General features: G+C 42.1%; 1 protein-coding gene across 3 annotated transcripts in view; it reads right to left on the bottom strand.

Annotated features, from left to right (window-relative positions):
• The window catches only part of dock8 (dedicator of cytokinesis 8), a 205,741-nt gene that overhangs the window by 68,204 nt on the left and 121,307 nt on the right, over positions 1-16,230 (bottom strand). For all 3 annotated transcript variants that reach the window (XM_033017783.1, XM_033017785.1, XM_033017784.1), the window contains 3 exons: positions 11,577-11,647; positions 5,574-5,715; positions 2,059-2,160 (listed from right to left, as the gene is read on the bottom strand). In XM_033017783.1, the coding sequence (XP_032873674.1) occupies positions 2,059-2,160; positions 5,574-5,715; positions 11,577-11,647 (315 nt within the window). The remainder of the gene's footprint in view (positions 1-2,058; positions 2,161-5,573; positions 5,716-11,576; positions 11,648-16,230) is intronic.

The following is a 16,230-nucleotide window of genomic DNA, read 5'->3' as shown; positions in this document are numbered from 1 at the left end:
TTTGTTTGGATAGTCATGCACACTAGTTTACAGTTGTCAGGTAAATGAAAATTGTCTCTTCTCCGTGTATCCATCCTCTTTCTTTCCAGCTGTTTTTTACCCTGCCATCTTAGACACTGCAGTCTGGCATATGCATGTATGATAGAGGCAGAGTCCAAAATGCCAGTCAAAGTGTAACAAACGTTTTTCATGTGTTCAGAACATAAATTGTTTTTGCCCCTGAGGACAATCGTGTTCAGCTGTTTTGAATCTCTCCAGCATAATGCAGGAGACTCGAAAAACGGGACAACAGCAGTTTGGCAAATGCATGATAACAATAATAGCAGTACAGGAACTGTTAAGAGTAAAGAGCTCAGTGGAGATTTCAGTATTCTAGACAAGGCTTCAAAACTGATTTATGGATGCCCCTTAATAATGATTTAAAGAAGCTTTCAATAGTTGCCAATAATCTATGCTGCAAATTCATAAGTTCATGTCATAGGAGCAGATGTAGGCCATTCGGCCCATCGAGTCTACTCCGCCATTCAATCATGGCTGATCTATCTTTCCCTCTCAACAGCATTCTCCTGCCTTCTCCCCATAACCCCGACACCTTTACTAATCACGTATCTGTCAATCACCGCTTTAAAAATACCCACTGACTTAGCCTCCACAGCCTTCTGTGGCAATGAGTTTCACAGATTCACCACCCTCTGACTAAACAAATTCCTCCTCATCTCCTTTTTCAAGGTACGTCCTTTTATTTTGAGGCTATGCCCTCTTGTTCTAGACTCTCCAACTAGTGGAAACATCTTCTCCACATTCACTCTATCCAGGCTACACCTGACACTCTTTCCTTTATATCCTTGGAAGCTTTGTCCCACTTAAACAAACTGCTCCTTCTCCACTCCAGAACAAAATGAACAGATACCTTGTGCCAAGTATTCTTGTGGCCCTGGTGAAAGACTGAATGATATAATTCTGCTATTAACACAGCATTGCACAAGTTGTGTAAGATAGCAGAAAGATTGTCAGTCAGCAAACAGTTTTGGAAATCTGGGAAGTGACAAAGATGTCAGGGAAAGGCAGTGGGGCAACTGCCAAAAACATTTCTATTTCCATCAGCAGGAAGGGGGCAATGCATTCTGAGCAGTACACCAGTTCACGTCTGCTGATAAAAAGCACTGATATTGTTCTTTGTATCTGGCTATATGATATGAGCTATACTATTACTTAATTCAGAGCTCTGTGCAAGTTGTACCTGCGCTTTCCATCCAGACTGGAGCAACGATTGTGGGTTAACGACTGGATGCTAAGCCCCTAAAATTCAAAGCCTCCCACTCTTTATCACAACCAGTAACCTCAGCCGCAAAAGGATGTTCGAGACCAGTGCACAGGGATAATATTGACAGACTAGACTTGTGCATTATGGCCTCACCATCAAGGCACAAATAAAAGTATCTGGCAACAGTGGAGCTCAGACCCTCACTGCATCTTCCAGCAAAGGGGAGGAGATTCAAGAAAATTCAGATTATAATCTAAAAAAAGGAAATGCTTTTTAAATTGACTTGTGTGGAGATACATAGGGCAGGAAACACCACTTCCTCAAATCATCACTAAAATAAAAGCTGTGAGAATGTGACATTAATTTGTAGAGTGGTTTAAACAAAGAACTTTATACGTCATGGAGTGGTTGAAGCAAATAACATTTAATTGGCAAACCAAATAACCGTGTGAGGAAGAAAAAAATAGACAACCTTGTTAGGTGGATTACACCAAGGAAGGCTAGTAGGCAGCTCAGTGTAGCACAGTTACTGGCCAAAAGGACAGCTTCTGGGCTACATAATTCTATGTATGCATTATGCAGGAACTTCTTTCACATGCTCTTCTTAGGCATGGGACATAAATACTTTGGTATTCTGCAGCACCTGGGAATTCAACTCTCCACATGAAGGAGGAGACTAGTCAAACAGCTGGTCAGAATTTTACAACATCTTCACCCATAACATGGTCCTGATAAGGGCAGATCTCCCACTGTGAAACTCAATCACAAGAGCACCGTACAAATAAAACTCTTACCTCTGGAGAGTGCATCGAGTATTTGTTGGGAAGTTTGTCCAAAGCAACTGGCAGACAGTAATGACCAGTCTGAAGACGTTCATTCATAAGAATCGGCAGCCACTAGTGATTAAAGATGGAACATATTAAATATTTATTGAACCTGGTAGTTGGAATAACGCCATTTCCCTTCCTTCTTCCTCAGGCAGTCCCCCAGGGTCGAGGATGATTAATTTCTACTTTGTTTCTGTGGGTTCTAAGGTGTGAGCCATTGAGCGGGAACTGCAAACTTGTCCACAGGAGGTGGCTGATGGGATGGTAAGTGGATAGATTGTGAGGTGCTGCAGTTCTTGTGCACACAAGAGCTTTGTGTGCTTTCACTGGTGAACTTTCACTTATCAATGACATCCCAAACTGTCCTTCCCCACTTTGGGTAATCATGGGGCAGAAACTTCTAGGAATCAGTGGGGATGTTGCATTGGTCCAAGGAGATTTTGCCAACATCCTTAAAACCTTTCCTCTGTCCTTCTGATAATCTCTTCTTGTGACTGAACTTGGAATGGACTATCTATTTTGAGAAGGTAGACACAAAATGCTGGAGTAACTCAGCGGGACAGGCAGCATTTCTGGAGAGAAGGAATGGGTGACGTTTCAGGTCGAGACCGTCCTTCAGACTGAGAGACATCACCTATATTCTTTCTCCAGAGATGCTGCCTGACCCACTGAGTTACACCAGCATTTTGTGTTTATCCAGTGTAAACCAGCATCTGCAGTTCCTTCCTACACATATCTCTTTTGAGGGCCTGGTGCTGAACAGGTAAACTAGGCACCGTGCCAAATGTAATGGACTACCTAAATCTGACCCTCTGTGCTAGGAACACTTGCCTGGGAAAGGACACTGCCATTATTTCATATATCTTATCATTGAATTGGGAGGGTTTTGCAGTGGTATCTTTCCAGTAACTTGAGGTCTTGCTGTAGATAGTCCTGGTCTCAGAAGCATACAGGTGTTAAACACAACCTTTCCTGCTGCAACATGGCCTTGAACCTCACCTCCAACAATTTTCTCACAGGAGTGGAACTAATGGGAAGCAATTCAATCTATAACACCTACTGTCCAACACCAAGGTCACTTGAACCTCAGCAGTCGAGATTGTGATTGTGCATGCCCACAGGCTGAGCTACAAGCCCATCAATTCTTTCACCTAAGCAAGTGAGAGGATGGCTCTTGCGTCCAATTTCTGCAAGTCAAAGGTGATTGGCCAACTTATCCTCCCTGCACCACATTCCCTCCAATATTTGAAGACTTTTGAACCTCAGTGACCAAGCGCCAAAACATATATTTTTCCATTCCTTCTCCTTCTTATGTGCCTCTTAAAAAGAAGGATGAACACTCTGTCGGACTGTTACTTGAGTGTCTCAATGACATAAAGGCCTGGATGGCTCTGAACCTTTTAAAATTTAATGATAAAAAGATGGAAGTAATGGTTTTTGGTGGCACCACTGGGGCCCCCCCTGTAGATCTGGGCTCCCTGGCCCAGTATATCAAACCATGCATTACAAACCTAGGGGTTAAATTGGACCCTGAGCTTAAATTTGACAGTCAGATCAAGGCTGTTGTTAAATCAAGCTTTTTCCATTTGAGGCAGCTGGCCAAAATAAAGCCAATTCTGTCAAGACACTTTGAGACGGTAATCCACGCCTTTGTTACCACTCGGCTGGATTACTGCAATGCACTGTATGTGGGGGTTAGTGGGTCCTCCATCGCCCGTCTCCAGATGGTACAGAATGCAACTGTACGTCTTTTAACTGGCACACGTAAACATGAGCACATTTCGCACATTTTAGCCTCACTCCACTGGTTGCCTATTCAGTTTAGGATCCATTTTAAAATTATTTTATTTGCTTTTAAATCCATAAATGGTCTTGCCCCGCCCTACCTATCTGAGCTTCTACACCCTTATACACCCGCCCGCTCTCTCAGGTCAGATAATCAGCTGCTCCTGAGTGGACTTAAAACTAAGTGGAAGCTCAGAGGGGACCGTGCCTTTGCTGTGCCGGCACCCAAATTATGGAACGATCTGCCTCTCCACATTAAACAGGCCTCTTCTCTGTCTGTTTTTAAATCTCTTCTTAAAACCCATCTCTTCTCCGTGGCCTTTGATACCCAGTAAGATGTCGACTTTATTTGCTTGATTGGTTTCTTATTTTGATTGCTTATTGCATGGCTATTATTTTTACTCATGTTTTATGTCTTTTGATTTATTGTTGTATTTCATATGTGATTTATGCGCCTTATGTGAGCTGTTATGTTATGTTCTGTTATGTTGTCTGTTTATGATGTCTTGTTTTTTCTTCTGTACAGCACTTTGGTCAACATTGGTTGTCTTAAAGTGCTTAACAAATAAAGTTGGATTGGATTGGATTCTTATGCTTCACCAAGCATATGACTTTGTCCTACCATTTACCTTACCTGGCACAGTGTCAATTATTGTTTGTTAATATTGTAAAATACCTCATGATTTTTTTGTTGCAATAGAGATGGTAAATAAATGGAAATGTTATTTATGCTGATTTTTGGCATTTATTTATTCTTGTCACCAGTATCTTGACTGATAGTGACCCTACCTATTCACTTGTGATTTGTTCGTATCTAAAGAACATGGGCCATGAGCCGGTGTTAAATAGAAAACTGCGTTTGATGTGAATAATAATAGGTGCTGGACAAGCAAAAAGTACAACAAACCACTTGTTTTGGACCATCCTTGGATGGCTCCAGTCATTGAATGGAAATTGGCTTGAAGTTATGTTATTAATTGCTTATTTCACTTGCTATTGTCTTGTGCGTAGGTTGAAATAGACAAATGGAACGGAGCCCTTTTTTCAACAATATGTACATTTAAATTATCATTTTTATTCCCACATTCTCTTAACACTTTTCTTTCCAGGATTCTATTTGAGAGCCATTAACTGGTGACGATTCGTCAAGTGATAGGATGGGTTTAGAGGGATATGGGCCAAGCAGGCAGGTGGGACTAGTATAGATGGGGCATGTTGGTCAGCATGGGCAAGTTGGGCTGATGGACCTGCTTCCACGCTATGGTATGACTCATTTTTCATGCGGGAGCAAAGGAATAAAGTGCGAGACATTATTTAATCAAAGGGAATATTATAGCTGAGCTTGACCTTGTTCTTGAGGTAATGTCTACAAATATAAATTGTGCTTTAAGTCATTGGCTGATGAAAGTCACAGATCTGAAAAGATATTTCTATTAACAAATGCTGCCTGACTTGCTGAGTACTTCCAGCACTTTTGGTTTTCGTGTCATTGCCTGGAAATTCCTTAATTTCCCCTTTATTTGCCAAGAGGTGCCAACGTTACTTCCTCAGGTCATTACCATAAGAAGGAGATCACATTATATGGAACAAACATGAGATTGAAACTGGAACCTTAACCCAGGCCAAACAAATGGAAATCATAATTGGAACCTCTGGGCTGTACATATTCAGTACAGACAGGACCTGGCACAGCTTACCGAATACCCGATTAGAGTCTCTGGCGATCCTTGGTTCTGTTTCTGCTGGCAGCTGATATGGTAGAATGTAAACAGTAAGTGGTGTCTTTCTGTAATTTTAGCAGGAAGTTTAAGTTTTACTTCCTCGTAGAAATCCGGAGACCTGCAATACAAGAAAACGTTAATAATTGGTTATTCTTTTGATTTGCACAGAAGGTGGTTGCAGCCCTAAACCACAGTGCAGATTTTGTTGAGGTATGCCAACCATACCAATTCCTGTCAACACATTTGCTGGTTGGTTTTGGGATACACACCTATGACTGTGATTTACCAACTATTTCACTGGGAACTCTGCTTCTGACCCAATTGCAAATGAAACTTCCAGCAGCAACCGTGAGCTCATTCATTAGAAAGAGGATGGTAGAGGAGCTTGATATAAATCGGTCATCAGTATCAGTCTTTGATATTGAATAAGTCAAAACTTAAAAAATATTATCTTTTTGCCCAATGTTTTTAATTCTTTAAAAGTTATTTAAAGTGTTTTATTGATTTTACTCATACTTATTCTTGATAAAAATATTAATGATTATTTAAAAAATGTATTAAATGTATTAAAAACCAATATCATTCTGGATGGTCTATAAATCTGACATTTGAAAGTACATGAACACTTTGGTAGCTATGCCAATGATCAGCGGTGGGAATTTGATAGCTATCACATGGTTTTCTGGGCAGGCCTTATTCTTGTACATTCTCTTCACACCACTAACATTGAATGAAAGATACAGCATGGAAACAGCACTTCCGCCGACCAAGTCCATTCCGACAATCGATTGCCTGTTCATACTTGTTCTATATTATGCTACTTCTGCATCCACTCCTTAAATATTAGGGGCAAATTACAGAGACCAAATAACCTATAAATCCACACATCTTTGGGATGTGGGATGAAACCCATGTAGACACAGGTAGAATGTGCAAACTGCACACAGCAGACAGCACCCAGTCAGGATCGAACCTGGCTCTCTGGCGCTTTGAGGTAGCACTACCAACTGCACCACTATGCCACCCTCAACATTGCCCGAAGCCCTGTCACAACTCAGCTCCAGGAATGTTGCAATCGATGGCAATGGCCTTCAGAATTGAAGAGCAGCAAGATCAGGGAAATGTGGATTATGGACACTGAATATGAATGCTGGGGCCCCTCCAGCATGAGCGTACCCTTCTCTTCATAAAACAAAACCTTGATGTTCTAATTACACTATTCACGTAGATAATGGACTACTTGTGTGACTCATCTCTGGGACATATGTTTCAAGTAAATACATATTAACTATTCCTATTTCACTAATCCAATGTCTATTAATATTGTTAACAATAATATATAGTAATAATTATATATAGGGCTCATAAATTGCTGCATGAAATATATAACAAATATGATAGAAGAGAAAACATGCATTATCTAGTAACCTAGAACTTGTATCATTGATCTATAATAAGTGTCTATTCTAATACAACCATGTTATTCTCAGATAAAGTAAAATAATGACTTCACAAGAAAGCTGTGCATGCTACTGCCCTAATTTCGTACTCTGTCGGCGGTACAATAGGAAGGGCTCTCATCACATGTATGTGGAGAATTATTCTCCAATTTACCCATTCTTTGCATGCTAACTTATTACCAGTAATTTTCTTTGAGTTTCATCACAAGTATGGCCGAAACGTCACCGACAACATTATGGAAATTAAATGGAAGCAACTCCTGCGAATTCTGTCTATAATCACCACCTTAAACTACTACTATTGCATCTGATCCATTCCCTGCTATTTGATTAGTTTAGTTTACTTTAGACATTCAGTGTGGAAACAGACCCTTTGGCCCATCGAGTCTGTGCAGACCAACGATCACCCATAGACACATTTTGTATCACAGTATGGTATGGCAACTGCTCCGTCTCCGACCGGAAGGCATTGCAGAGGGTGGTGAAAATTGCCCAACGCATCACCGGTTCCTCGCTCCCCTCCATTGAGTCTGTCCAAAGCAAGCGTTATCTGCGGAGGGCGCTCAGCATCGCCAAGGACTGCTCTCACCCCAACCATGGACTGTTTACCCTCCTACCATCCGGGAGGCGCTACAGGTCTCTCCGTTGCCGAACCAGCAGGTCCAGGAACAGCTTCTTCCCGGCAGCTGTCACTCTACTCAACAACGTACCTCGGTGACTGCCAATCACCCCCCCACCCCCCGGACACTTATTATCACTTATTATTATTTATTTAAATCATTTGCTATGTCGCTCTTCCAGGGAGATGCTAAATGCATTTCGTTGTCTCTGTATTGTACACTGACAATGACAATTAAAATTGAATCTGAATCTGAATCTGAATCTGATCTTTGTACTACACACTAGGGACAATTTACAGAAGCCAATTAACCTATAAATATGCACGTCATTGGAATGTGAGAGGAAACCGCAGCAGTCAGAGAAAACCCACATCATGATCACAGGGAGAACGTGCAAACTCCGTACAGACAGCACCTGTTGTCAGGATCAAAGCCGGTACTCTGGTGCTGTAAGGGATCAAGTCTACCACTGCACCACAGTAAGGAAAATTAATGAGAACATTTTTGCCAAGTTGATGCGGTGTTTTGGAAGGATTGACTGACCACTTACCAGAGTTATTCCTCCATTATTTCAATTCTGCTAAAGACTATGTTAGAACAGCATGAACTTAAAGATCATCCATATTTATAAATGAACTGGTTTAGCAAAGACCATGTTTCATCAAGGTAATTGATTAATTGATTTAAAGATACAGCATAGAAACAGGCCCAACGAGACCACACTGACTATCGATCACCCGGTTACATTAGTTCTATGTTATCCCACTTTTGCATCCACTCCCTACATACTCAGGAAATTTACAGAGGCCAATTAACCTACAACCCCGCACATCTTTAGTATGTGGGTGGAAAGGAGCATTCGAAGGAAATCCTTGGAGTCACAGAGAGAGCGTGCAAACTTCACACAAGCAGCACCTGCGGTCATGATTGAAGCTGGGTCTCTGGCCCTGTGAGGCTGCAAAACTGTGCCGCCACGATAAAATAAACGATCCCTCAGTAGGTAAGCATAAGAATCGAGGGGATGTTAGATGAACTCTATTTGCCCAAAGGCGAGCAAGTCTCTGGATGAAATGTTGATAGTGATTTTAGTGATTACTGACTCCTAACTGCTTTAGGAGTAAACTGGGTTGGTTCCTGACCCAATGTAAATATTGCTTTACACAGTGGGTGAAATACTGGAGGGATTCTACCACTGTGATTCTGGTAAGAGTTCAGTCAATCCTTCCAAAGAATAACAGCAAGGCAGCTGTGACAAAAATGCTCTCATTGGTTTTCCTTACTAATCAAATGGCAAGGAATGAAGACTCCCTAAATGAGGATTTCCCATTACTAGACAGGGAGTGGATCAGACACAGTGCCAGTGGTTACAGGTGCTGATTATAGACTGAATTCCTGGGAGCTGCTTCTACTAATATGCCAGACCATTAACAGTGAGGTTTGGATTGTACTTGTGATGAAGTAGGTGCCAGAGACTACATCAAATAGAAAGTATCACTTCGTCTTGAGATCTCAAGAGCTTTGGGTCACTAGTGGGGCCAGAGAGGAATTTAAAAAACAATTTCCCTTCACTTTTTTGACCCTTTTTAAAAGTTTCTGTTGCTTCTGAGAGATGACATAAGGGATGAGATGCAAGGGTAGGTGTGAGGAGTGGAGTGGGTAGGGGCTGGAATGATGGATGGTGTACTTTGTTATATTTGTTGAATAATTATGGTACGTTGCAGGCTTCATCAAGTACATGCCCTTTCCTGCCCCTCAGTTTTGTTAATGTGTGCTCTTTACAAACATACTGCAATAACAGATATTTGATATAATTTTGACCCTCGTTCATTTTTTCTCTCTCTTTTCTCTTCTATTTTTTTTTCTCTCATTGAAGTAAATGAGCAGGAATTTCTGCTACATTCTTTTGGTTCTTTTTATTATAGAATATTGTATCAGAAATCAGCCAAATAAAGGGAAATTGTTATTAAAAGTCCCCTTCTGGCCCCACTAGTGATCAAGCCTTACATGAAATGAGCCAAACAAGCTAAAAGATTACAGAATTTAGATGCAAGTAATAATTAATTATGTTTCTGCAGTGTATTGAACTCAATTACAATTATATCGCATTGGACATATACTGGCCTGAAGATGTCTGGGCTCCTTTCTCTCCACCCCCTATTTCCACTAATTGTATATGCTTAAAGATGCCACAAATTAAAGTTTATTTTGGAGCAAGGACACAAATAGACACATTTTAATATCTTTGAACAGATATTTTAATTCAGCAAGGCAACGACCACTGTGCACCAATATAACTTCCAAGTTATTCCAGGTTGTTTTCTTTCATGGTCATTTTTAATTAATTGAGTTTATTCTCCTCACAGACACAGATTAGTGACACTGAATAATGTTTTTTTTACATTAAAACATTTTCAGATAAAAAAGCTGCACATCCCAAAGACAAGGTACACAAAAATGCTGGAGAAACTCAGCGGGTGCAGCAGCATCTATGGAACGAAGGAAATAGGTGACGTTTCGGGCCAAAACCCTTCTTCAGACTGATAGGGGGTGGGGGGGAGAAGGAAGGAAAAAGGGGAGGAGGAGGAGCCCGAGGGCGGGGGGATGGGAGGAGACAGCTCGAGGGTTAAGGAAGGGGAGGAGACAGCAAGGGCTAGCAAAATTCCCAAAGACATGCGGGTTTGGTACATTAATTGGCCTCTGTAAAATGTGCCCTTAATGTGTGGGGAATAGATGGGGAAAATGGGATAACATGGAAATAAAGTGAATGATTGGCATGGACTCAATGGGCCGATGGGCCTGTTTCCATTCTGTATGTCTAAACTAAACTAATTCAGGTTGTCATTTTTTAATAAAACAAGGAATTTTTAAAAATCCAAACGTTTTAACGTTTCTGCGAGATGCAGTCTTTGGCAACATGCTCACGAGTTTCAGCGTACACTTTAGCAGAACTAATGCAATTTATACTGGATCACTGATTGTCTGGATCATACACTCCCACCTCAAAAAAAAGTCTCACCAGGCCAAAATCCAAATCCACCACGAAAACAGAGGTTCACAATCCTTTTTTGAACTACCAATAATACCAATATTATTCAGATTGCAAACTCGAACTGATAATGACAATAATGTAGGCTGACAGTACTACTGAACTATAGTTTCTGTGTCTAGAAGATTGCTGCCCCTTGGTATGTCTGGTCTATTTAGGAAATGTAAGATTATGGTGCGAAGGATAGCCTTAACACTTGTTATATAATTATCTCTCACATACCTTTGTTGTCTCACGAAGTTAATTTAAAGTGATGCCACTTATACCCCTTGCTATTTCTGTCTTTCTAATTTGACGGTGTGTAAACAGTTAATATTAGAGCACCAGCCAATTCTTGCATTTAGTTTTATTTTCGTTAAAAGATGCTGACTGCAATTCTGACTGGCTGCCCGCACTTCATGGGCGGTCACGGTGGCATAGCGGTAGAGCTGCTGCCTTACAGCAAATGCAGCGCCAGAGACCCGGGTTCGATCCCAACTACGGGTGTTGTCTGTACGTTCTCCTCGTGATCTGCGTGGGTTTTCTCCGAGATCTTCGGTTTCCTCCCACACTCTAAAGACGTACAGGTTTGTAGGTTAATTGGCTTGGTAAATGTAAAAATTGTCCCGCATGTGTGTAGGATAGTGTTAATGTACAGGGATCGCTGGTCGGTGCGGACCCGGTGGGCCAAAGGGCCTGTTTCCGCGCTGTATCTCGAAACTAAACTAAACAAGCAAAGAATAAGGAGGCGGAGATCTCCCAAATCCACACACATCTGCAGGAATGTTACAGAAGAATAAATAATTAAGTATGATTGTTTGTGTGCATTATTTACATAACTGTTGTTCCATGACTCCTGCTATATATTACTTACTTATTATGGTAAGTAACTGCAGAATATGTCTCCGAGACAAATTCTGTGGTGCTTGATTTTCCAAAAAGAACCTGAAACATAAACCAAAAATTATTTTAAAATCATGGCAATTAATATTCTGACAAAAACACTTCATTATTCATTATTACTTTTCAACGATATAGTCTAAATAGTTTTTACATAACTCATTACTTTTTAATTGCATTCTATAAATATAACTAAACACTCCTTTCATCGCTTTCTGTAAAATGTTGCCTCCATACAACGGTGAGATCCACTCAAAAACAAAGGAGGGAATCTGTGCCACGCAGGCAGTGACTAGTGGGGTACCGCAAGGCTCAGTGTTTAAGAAGGAACTGCAGATGCTGGAAAATCGAAAGTACACAAAAATGCTGGAGAAACTCAGCGGGTGCAGCAGCATCTATGGAGCAAAGGAAATAGGCAACGTTTCAGGCCGGAAGGGTTTCGGCCCGCAAGGCTCAGTGCTGGGACCCCAGCTATTTACAATATATACTAGACTAAGTGGGACCCGTTGGGTCCCATGTTCACACGGGAGGGCTGGTCCCCCGACGCAATATTCCACCTCTCCACCAATTCCAATATTGGTGGCGAGTGGGGGAGGGGGGGGGGGGTTTCTGTAGCGCTGGTATGGGTGTTGTTAGCTGCAGTGACTACTGGTCTCCAGAGGGCTAGTATGGACATTGTGGGCCAAATGGATTATTGGGGTGGCAGCTCAGTCCCTCAAGCCTGATGTGCTGGCAGCTCACTCACAGCTGGTGGGCTGGCAGTAGACTCACGGCTATTCCTTGAAATTTCATTTCAAGCAGAGTGCTAGGCCAACAAATTCAAATCCATTTTCCTACCATTTCAAGCAGGGTGCAAGGCCACCAAATTCAAGTGCAGTTTCTTACCTCTTCGAGCAGGGTGCAAGGCCACAAAATTCAAGTGCAGTTTCATACCACTTCAAGCAGGGTGCAAGGCCACCACAGTTCAGTTTCCTACCACTTCAAGCAGGGTGCAAGGCCACCAAATTCAAGTGCAGTTTCATACCATTTCAAGGATGGTGCAAGGCCACCAAATTCAAATGCAGTTTCATACCATTTCATGCAGGATGTAACGACATCACATTCAAATGCAGTTTCATACCATTTTGTGTAAGGCCACAACATTCAAATGCAGTTTCATACTATTTCAAGCAGGGTGAAACCACCATAAAAACCACCATAAAAACCACCATAAAACCACACGTGACTTCTCTCTCCCCCATAATGCAGAGACTGAGCCACACCCACACTTCCGGGTTTTATAATCCCTCCCCCTCCCACCGGAAAAGGTGTGGCCTTCATGGCGTGATTGACATGAGAGAGATTCTCAACATTTTTTAAACACTAATAACACTTTTCTTTTTCATTGATGGGAAGAATCCTCTGCACCTGATGAGAGGAGGGGAACTGAGTACAATGGCCAAAAATCACAGCCAAAAATCACAGCCGTAAGTATCTAAAATCAATATAGTGCAAACAGGAAGTTGTCAAGTTTAGACAAACAACCATTTGCAGGCAATGCCTTTTCACTTCAACCCAAACCCCCAAACAACCATTTGCAGGCAGAGCCTTTTCACTTCAACCCAAACCCCCCAAACCACCATTTGCAGGCAGTGCCTTTTTACTTCAAACCAACCATATTTTCATTTTCAAACCCCATTAAGGGCACTTACAGTTGAGTAGACATGTGTTCAGTGTTATTTAGAGCTCAGAGAGATGGCTTCCTCCATCTTGCAGAGACTGAGTGAGGCACAGCACTTCCTGGTTTTATAGTCCCTCCCCTCCCTCCAGCAGGGGCAGCAGAGAGAATGGCAATTTTTAAAAAACATTAATATCTCTCTGATTTTTCATCAATGGGAAAAATCCTCTGGTCCTGGAAGGCGGAGGGGGGCTCTGAGCGAGGTGGCCAAAAATGGCGGCCGTAGGTGGCGGTATTCTCTCAGAAATCGCAGCACAGTGGGCCAAAAGCGGTCAAGATCAGACTTTTAGTAATATAGATTAATGATTTGGACGAGGGAATTGAATGCAACATCTCCAAGTTTGCGGATGACACAAAGCTGGGGGGCAGTGCTAGCTGTGAGGAGGAGAAGAAAGGAGAAGAAAGGAGAATGGAAGAGGAGGAGCCAGAGGGCTGAGGGAGAGCTGCATCCTCCCCACCTTCCCTTCTCAGCTCTCCCTCAGCCCTCTTCCGTTCTCCTTTCTTCTCCCCCCTACATCAGTCTGAGGAAGAGTTTCGGCCCGAAACGTTGCCTATTTCCTTCGCTCCATGGATGCTGCTGCACCCGCTGAGTTTCTCCAGCACTTTTGTATACCTGCAATAATAATATAGTCTATTGCAGTTCAGAGCTCAGAGCTTATTCGTTGTTGTGTTTAATAACCTAATGGCTGTAGGGAAGAAGCTGTTCCTGAACCTGGATGTTACAGTTTTCAGGCTCCTGTACCTTCTTCCTGATGGCAATGGTGAGATGAGTGTGTGGCCAGGATGGTGTGGGTCCTTGATGATTTTGGCTGTCTTTTTGAGGCAGCGACTATGATAGATCCCTTTGACGGTGGGGAGGTCAAAGCTGATGATGGACTGGGCAGTGGTCACAACTTTTAGTGGTCTTTTTCGCTGCTGGACGTTCAAGTTGGCGAACCAGGCCACGATGCAACCAGTCAGAATGCTCTCTACCGTGCACCTGTAGAAGTTTAGGAGAATCCTCTTCGACATGCTGAATCTCCATAATCTTCTCAGGAAGTAGAGTCACTGATGTGCCTTCTGTATAATTGCATCAGTGTGCTGGGTCCAGGAAAGATATTCGGAAATATGCACGCCCAGGAATTTGAATTGCCCAGGAATTAGAGGAGGTGGGCAAGATCCTAAATAAATACTTCACATGGATCTTCACCAAGAAAGAGGACATTGACAATGCAAATTAGGGAATGGTATGTTGATGTTCTGAGGAATGTAATATTATGGTGGTGGTGGTGGTATTGGGTCTATTGAAAACAGTGAGATAAATAAGTCCCCAGGGCTTGGTGAAGTCTGTCTAAAAGATACTGAGGGAAGCAAAGGGGGGGAATGCTGGGTTTGACTGAGATCTTTGCATCCACTTTTACCATAGGAAAGTTCCCAGACGACTAGAGAATAGCCATTCCTTTGTGTTTTGTTTAAGAAGATCAACAAGGACTAACCAGGAACTCATAGGTCGATGAGTCTTTCATCAGTGGTAGGGAAATTACTGGAGAAGATTCTTAGGGACATGATTTACTGCCAATTGGAAAAGCATGGACATTGGAGAAAGTTATCAAGGCTTTGTGCAACGGAAGTCCTACCTCACAAATTTGATTGATATATTTGAGGAATTGAAGAAGATGATTGACAAATGGATGTTGTCTACATGGACTTCAGTCAATCATTTGACAAGGTCCTTTATAGTACAACGATCAAGAAAATTAATTCACACAAGGTCTTTGGTGAGTTGATAAGTTGGATACAAGTTTGATTTGGGCATAGAAGACAGAGAGTAATGGTGGAGGGTCTTTCTCTGGTCTATGTGGCAAGAGTCAGTGCTCGAAGTGATATTTGTGATATATAGAAGTCATCTGGATCTAAATGAAGATGGTTTGTATTGGAAGGTTAAGATTAGAAAATATATGGTGGATGACAGAAAGCGAGGATGGTCAAGAGAAATGGCAGATGGATTTTAACACAGACAAATGTGAGGTTATGCACTCTGGAAGGTCAAATGCAAGAGTAGACAGTAGATGACTGGACTCTTAGGAGCATTGATGTGCAGTGGGATTTTGAGTTGCAAGTCTATGGCTCCCTGAAAGTGGCTACACAAGTGGATGGGATCATAAAGAAGACAAAGGGCATTGTTGCCTTCATTGGTCAAGCATCGAGTATAAAATTTAGGAGGTCATGTTGTAGCTGTAGAAAAGTTTAGTTAGGTATCATTTTGAGTATTGCGTGCCATTCTTGTCACCACATTTATAGGAAGGTTGTGGAGGCTTTAGAAAGGGTTCACCAGGATGTTGTCACGATTCGAGAGTATTAACTTTGAGAGTGTTGGTTCAGGATTCCCAAAAAGTTAATTTGTAAGTCAAATCGGCAGTAAGGAAGGCAAATTCAATGCTAGCATTTATATCAAGAGGACTGGAATACAAAAACAGAGATGTGATGCTGAGGCTCTATAAGGTGCTGGTCAGGCCATCATTTGGAGTACAATGAGCAAATTTGTGCCCCATATCTGAGGAAGGATGCATTGGATTCTGGAGAGGGTTCAGAGGAGGTTTACTGGAATGATTCCAGGATAGAATACGATGAGTGTTTGACAACACTGGGCCTCTACTCGCTGGAGTTTAGAAGGTTGAGGGGGGGACCTCATTGAAACTTACAGAATAATGTAAGGCATAGATAGAGTGAATGTGGAAAGGATGTTTCCACTGGTGGGAGAGTCTTGGATCAGAGGTCATAGCCTCAGAGTTAAAGGTCGCTCTTTTAGAAAGGAGGTGAGGAGGAACTTCTTTAGTCAGGGGAAGTTAATCTGTGGCACTCATTGCCACAGAGGGCTGTGGAGGCCAAGTCAGTGGACATTTTTAAAGCAGAGATACACAAATTCTTGTTA

Source organism: Amblyraja radiata, chromosome 3, assembly GCF_010909765.2.
Source record: "Amblyraja radiata isolate CabotCenter1 chromosome 3, sAmbRad1.1.pri, whole genome shotgun sequence".
NCBI classification, from domain to species: Eukaryota; Metazoa; Chordata; class Chondrichthyes; order Rajiformes; family Rajidae; genus Amblyraja; species Amblyraja radiata.
The sequence above is the reverse complement of the archived record's forward strand: the minus strand, read 5'-3'. Positions and strand labels throughout refer to the sequence as shown.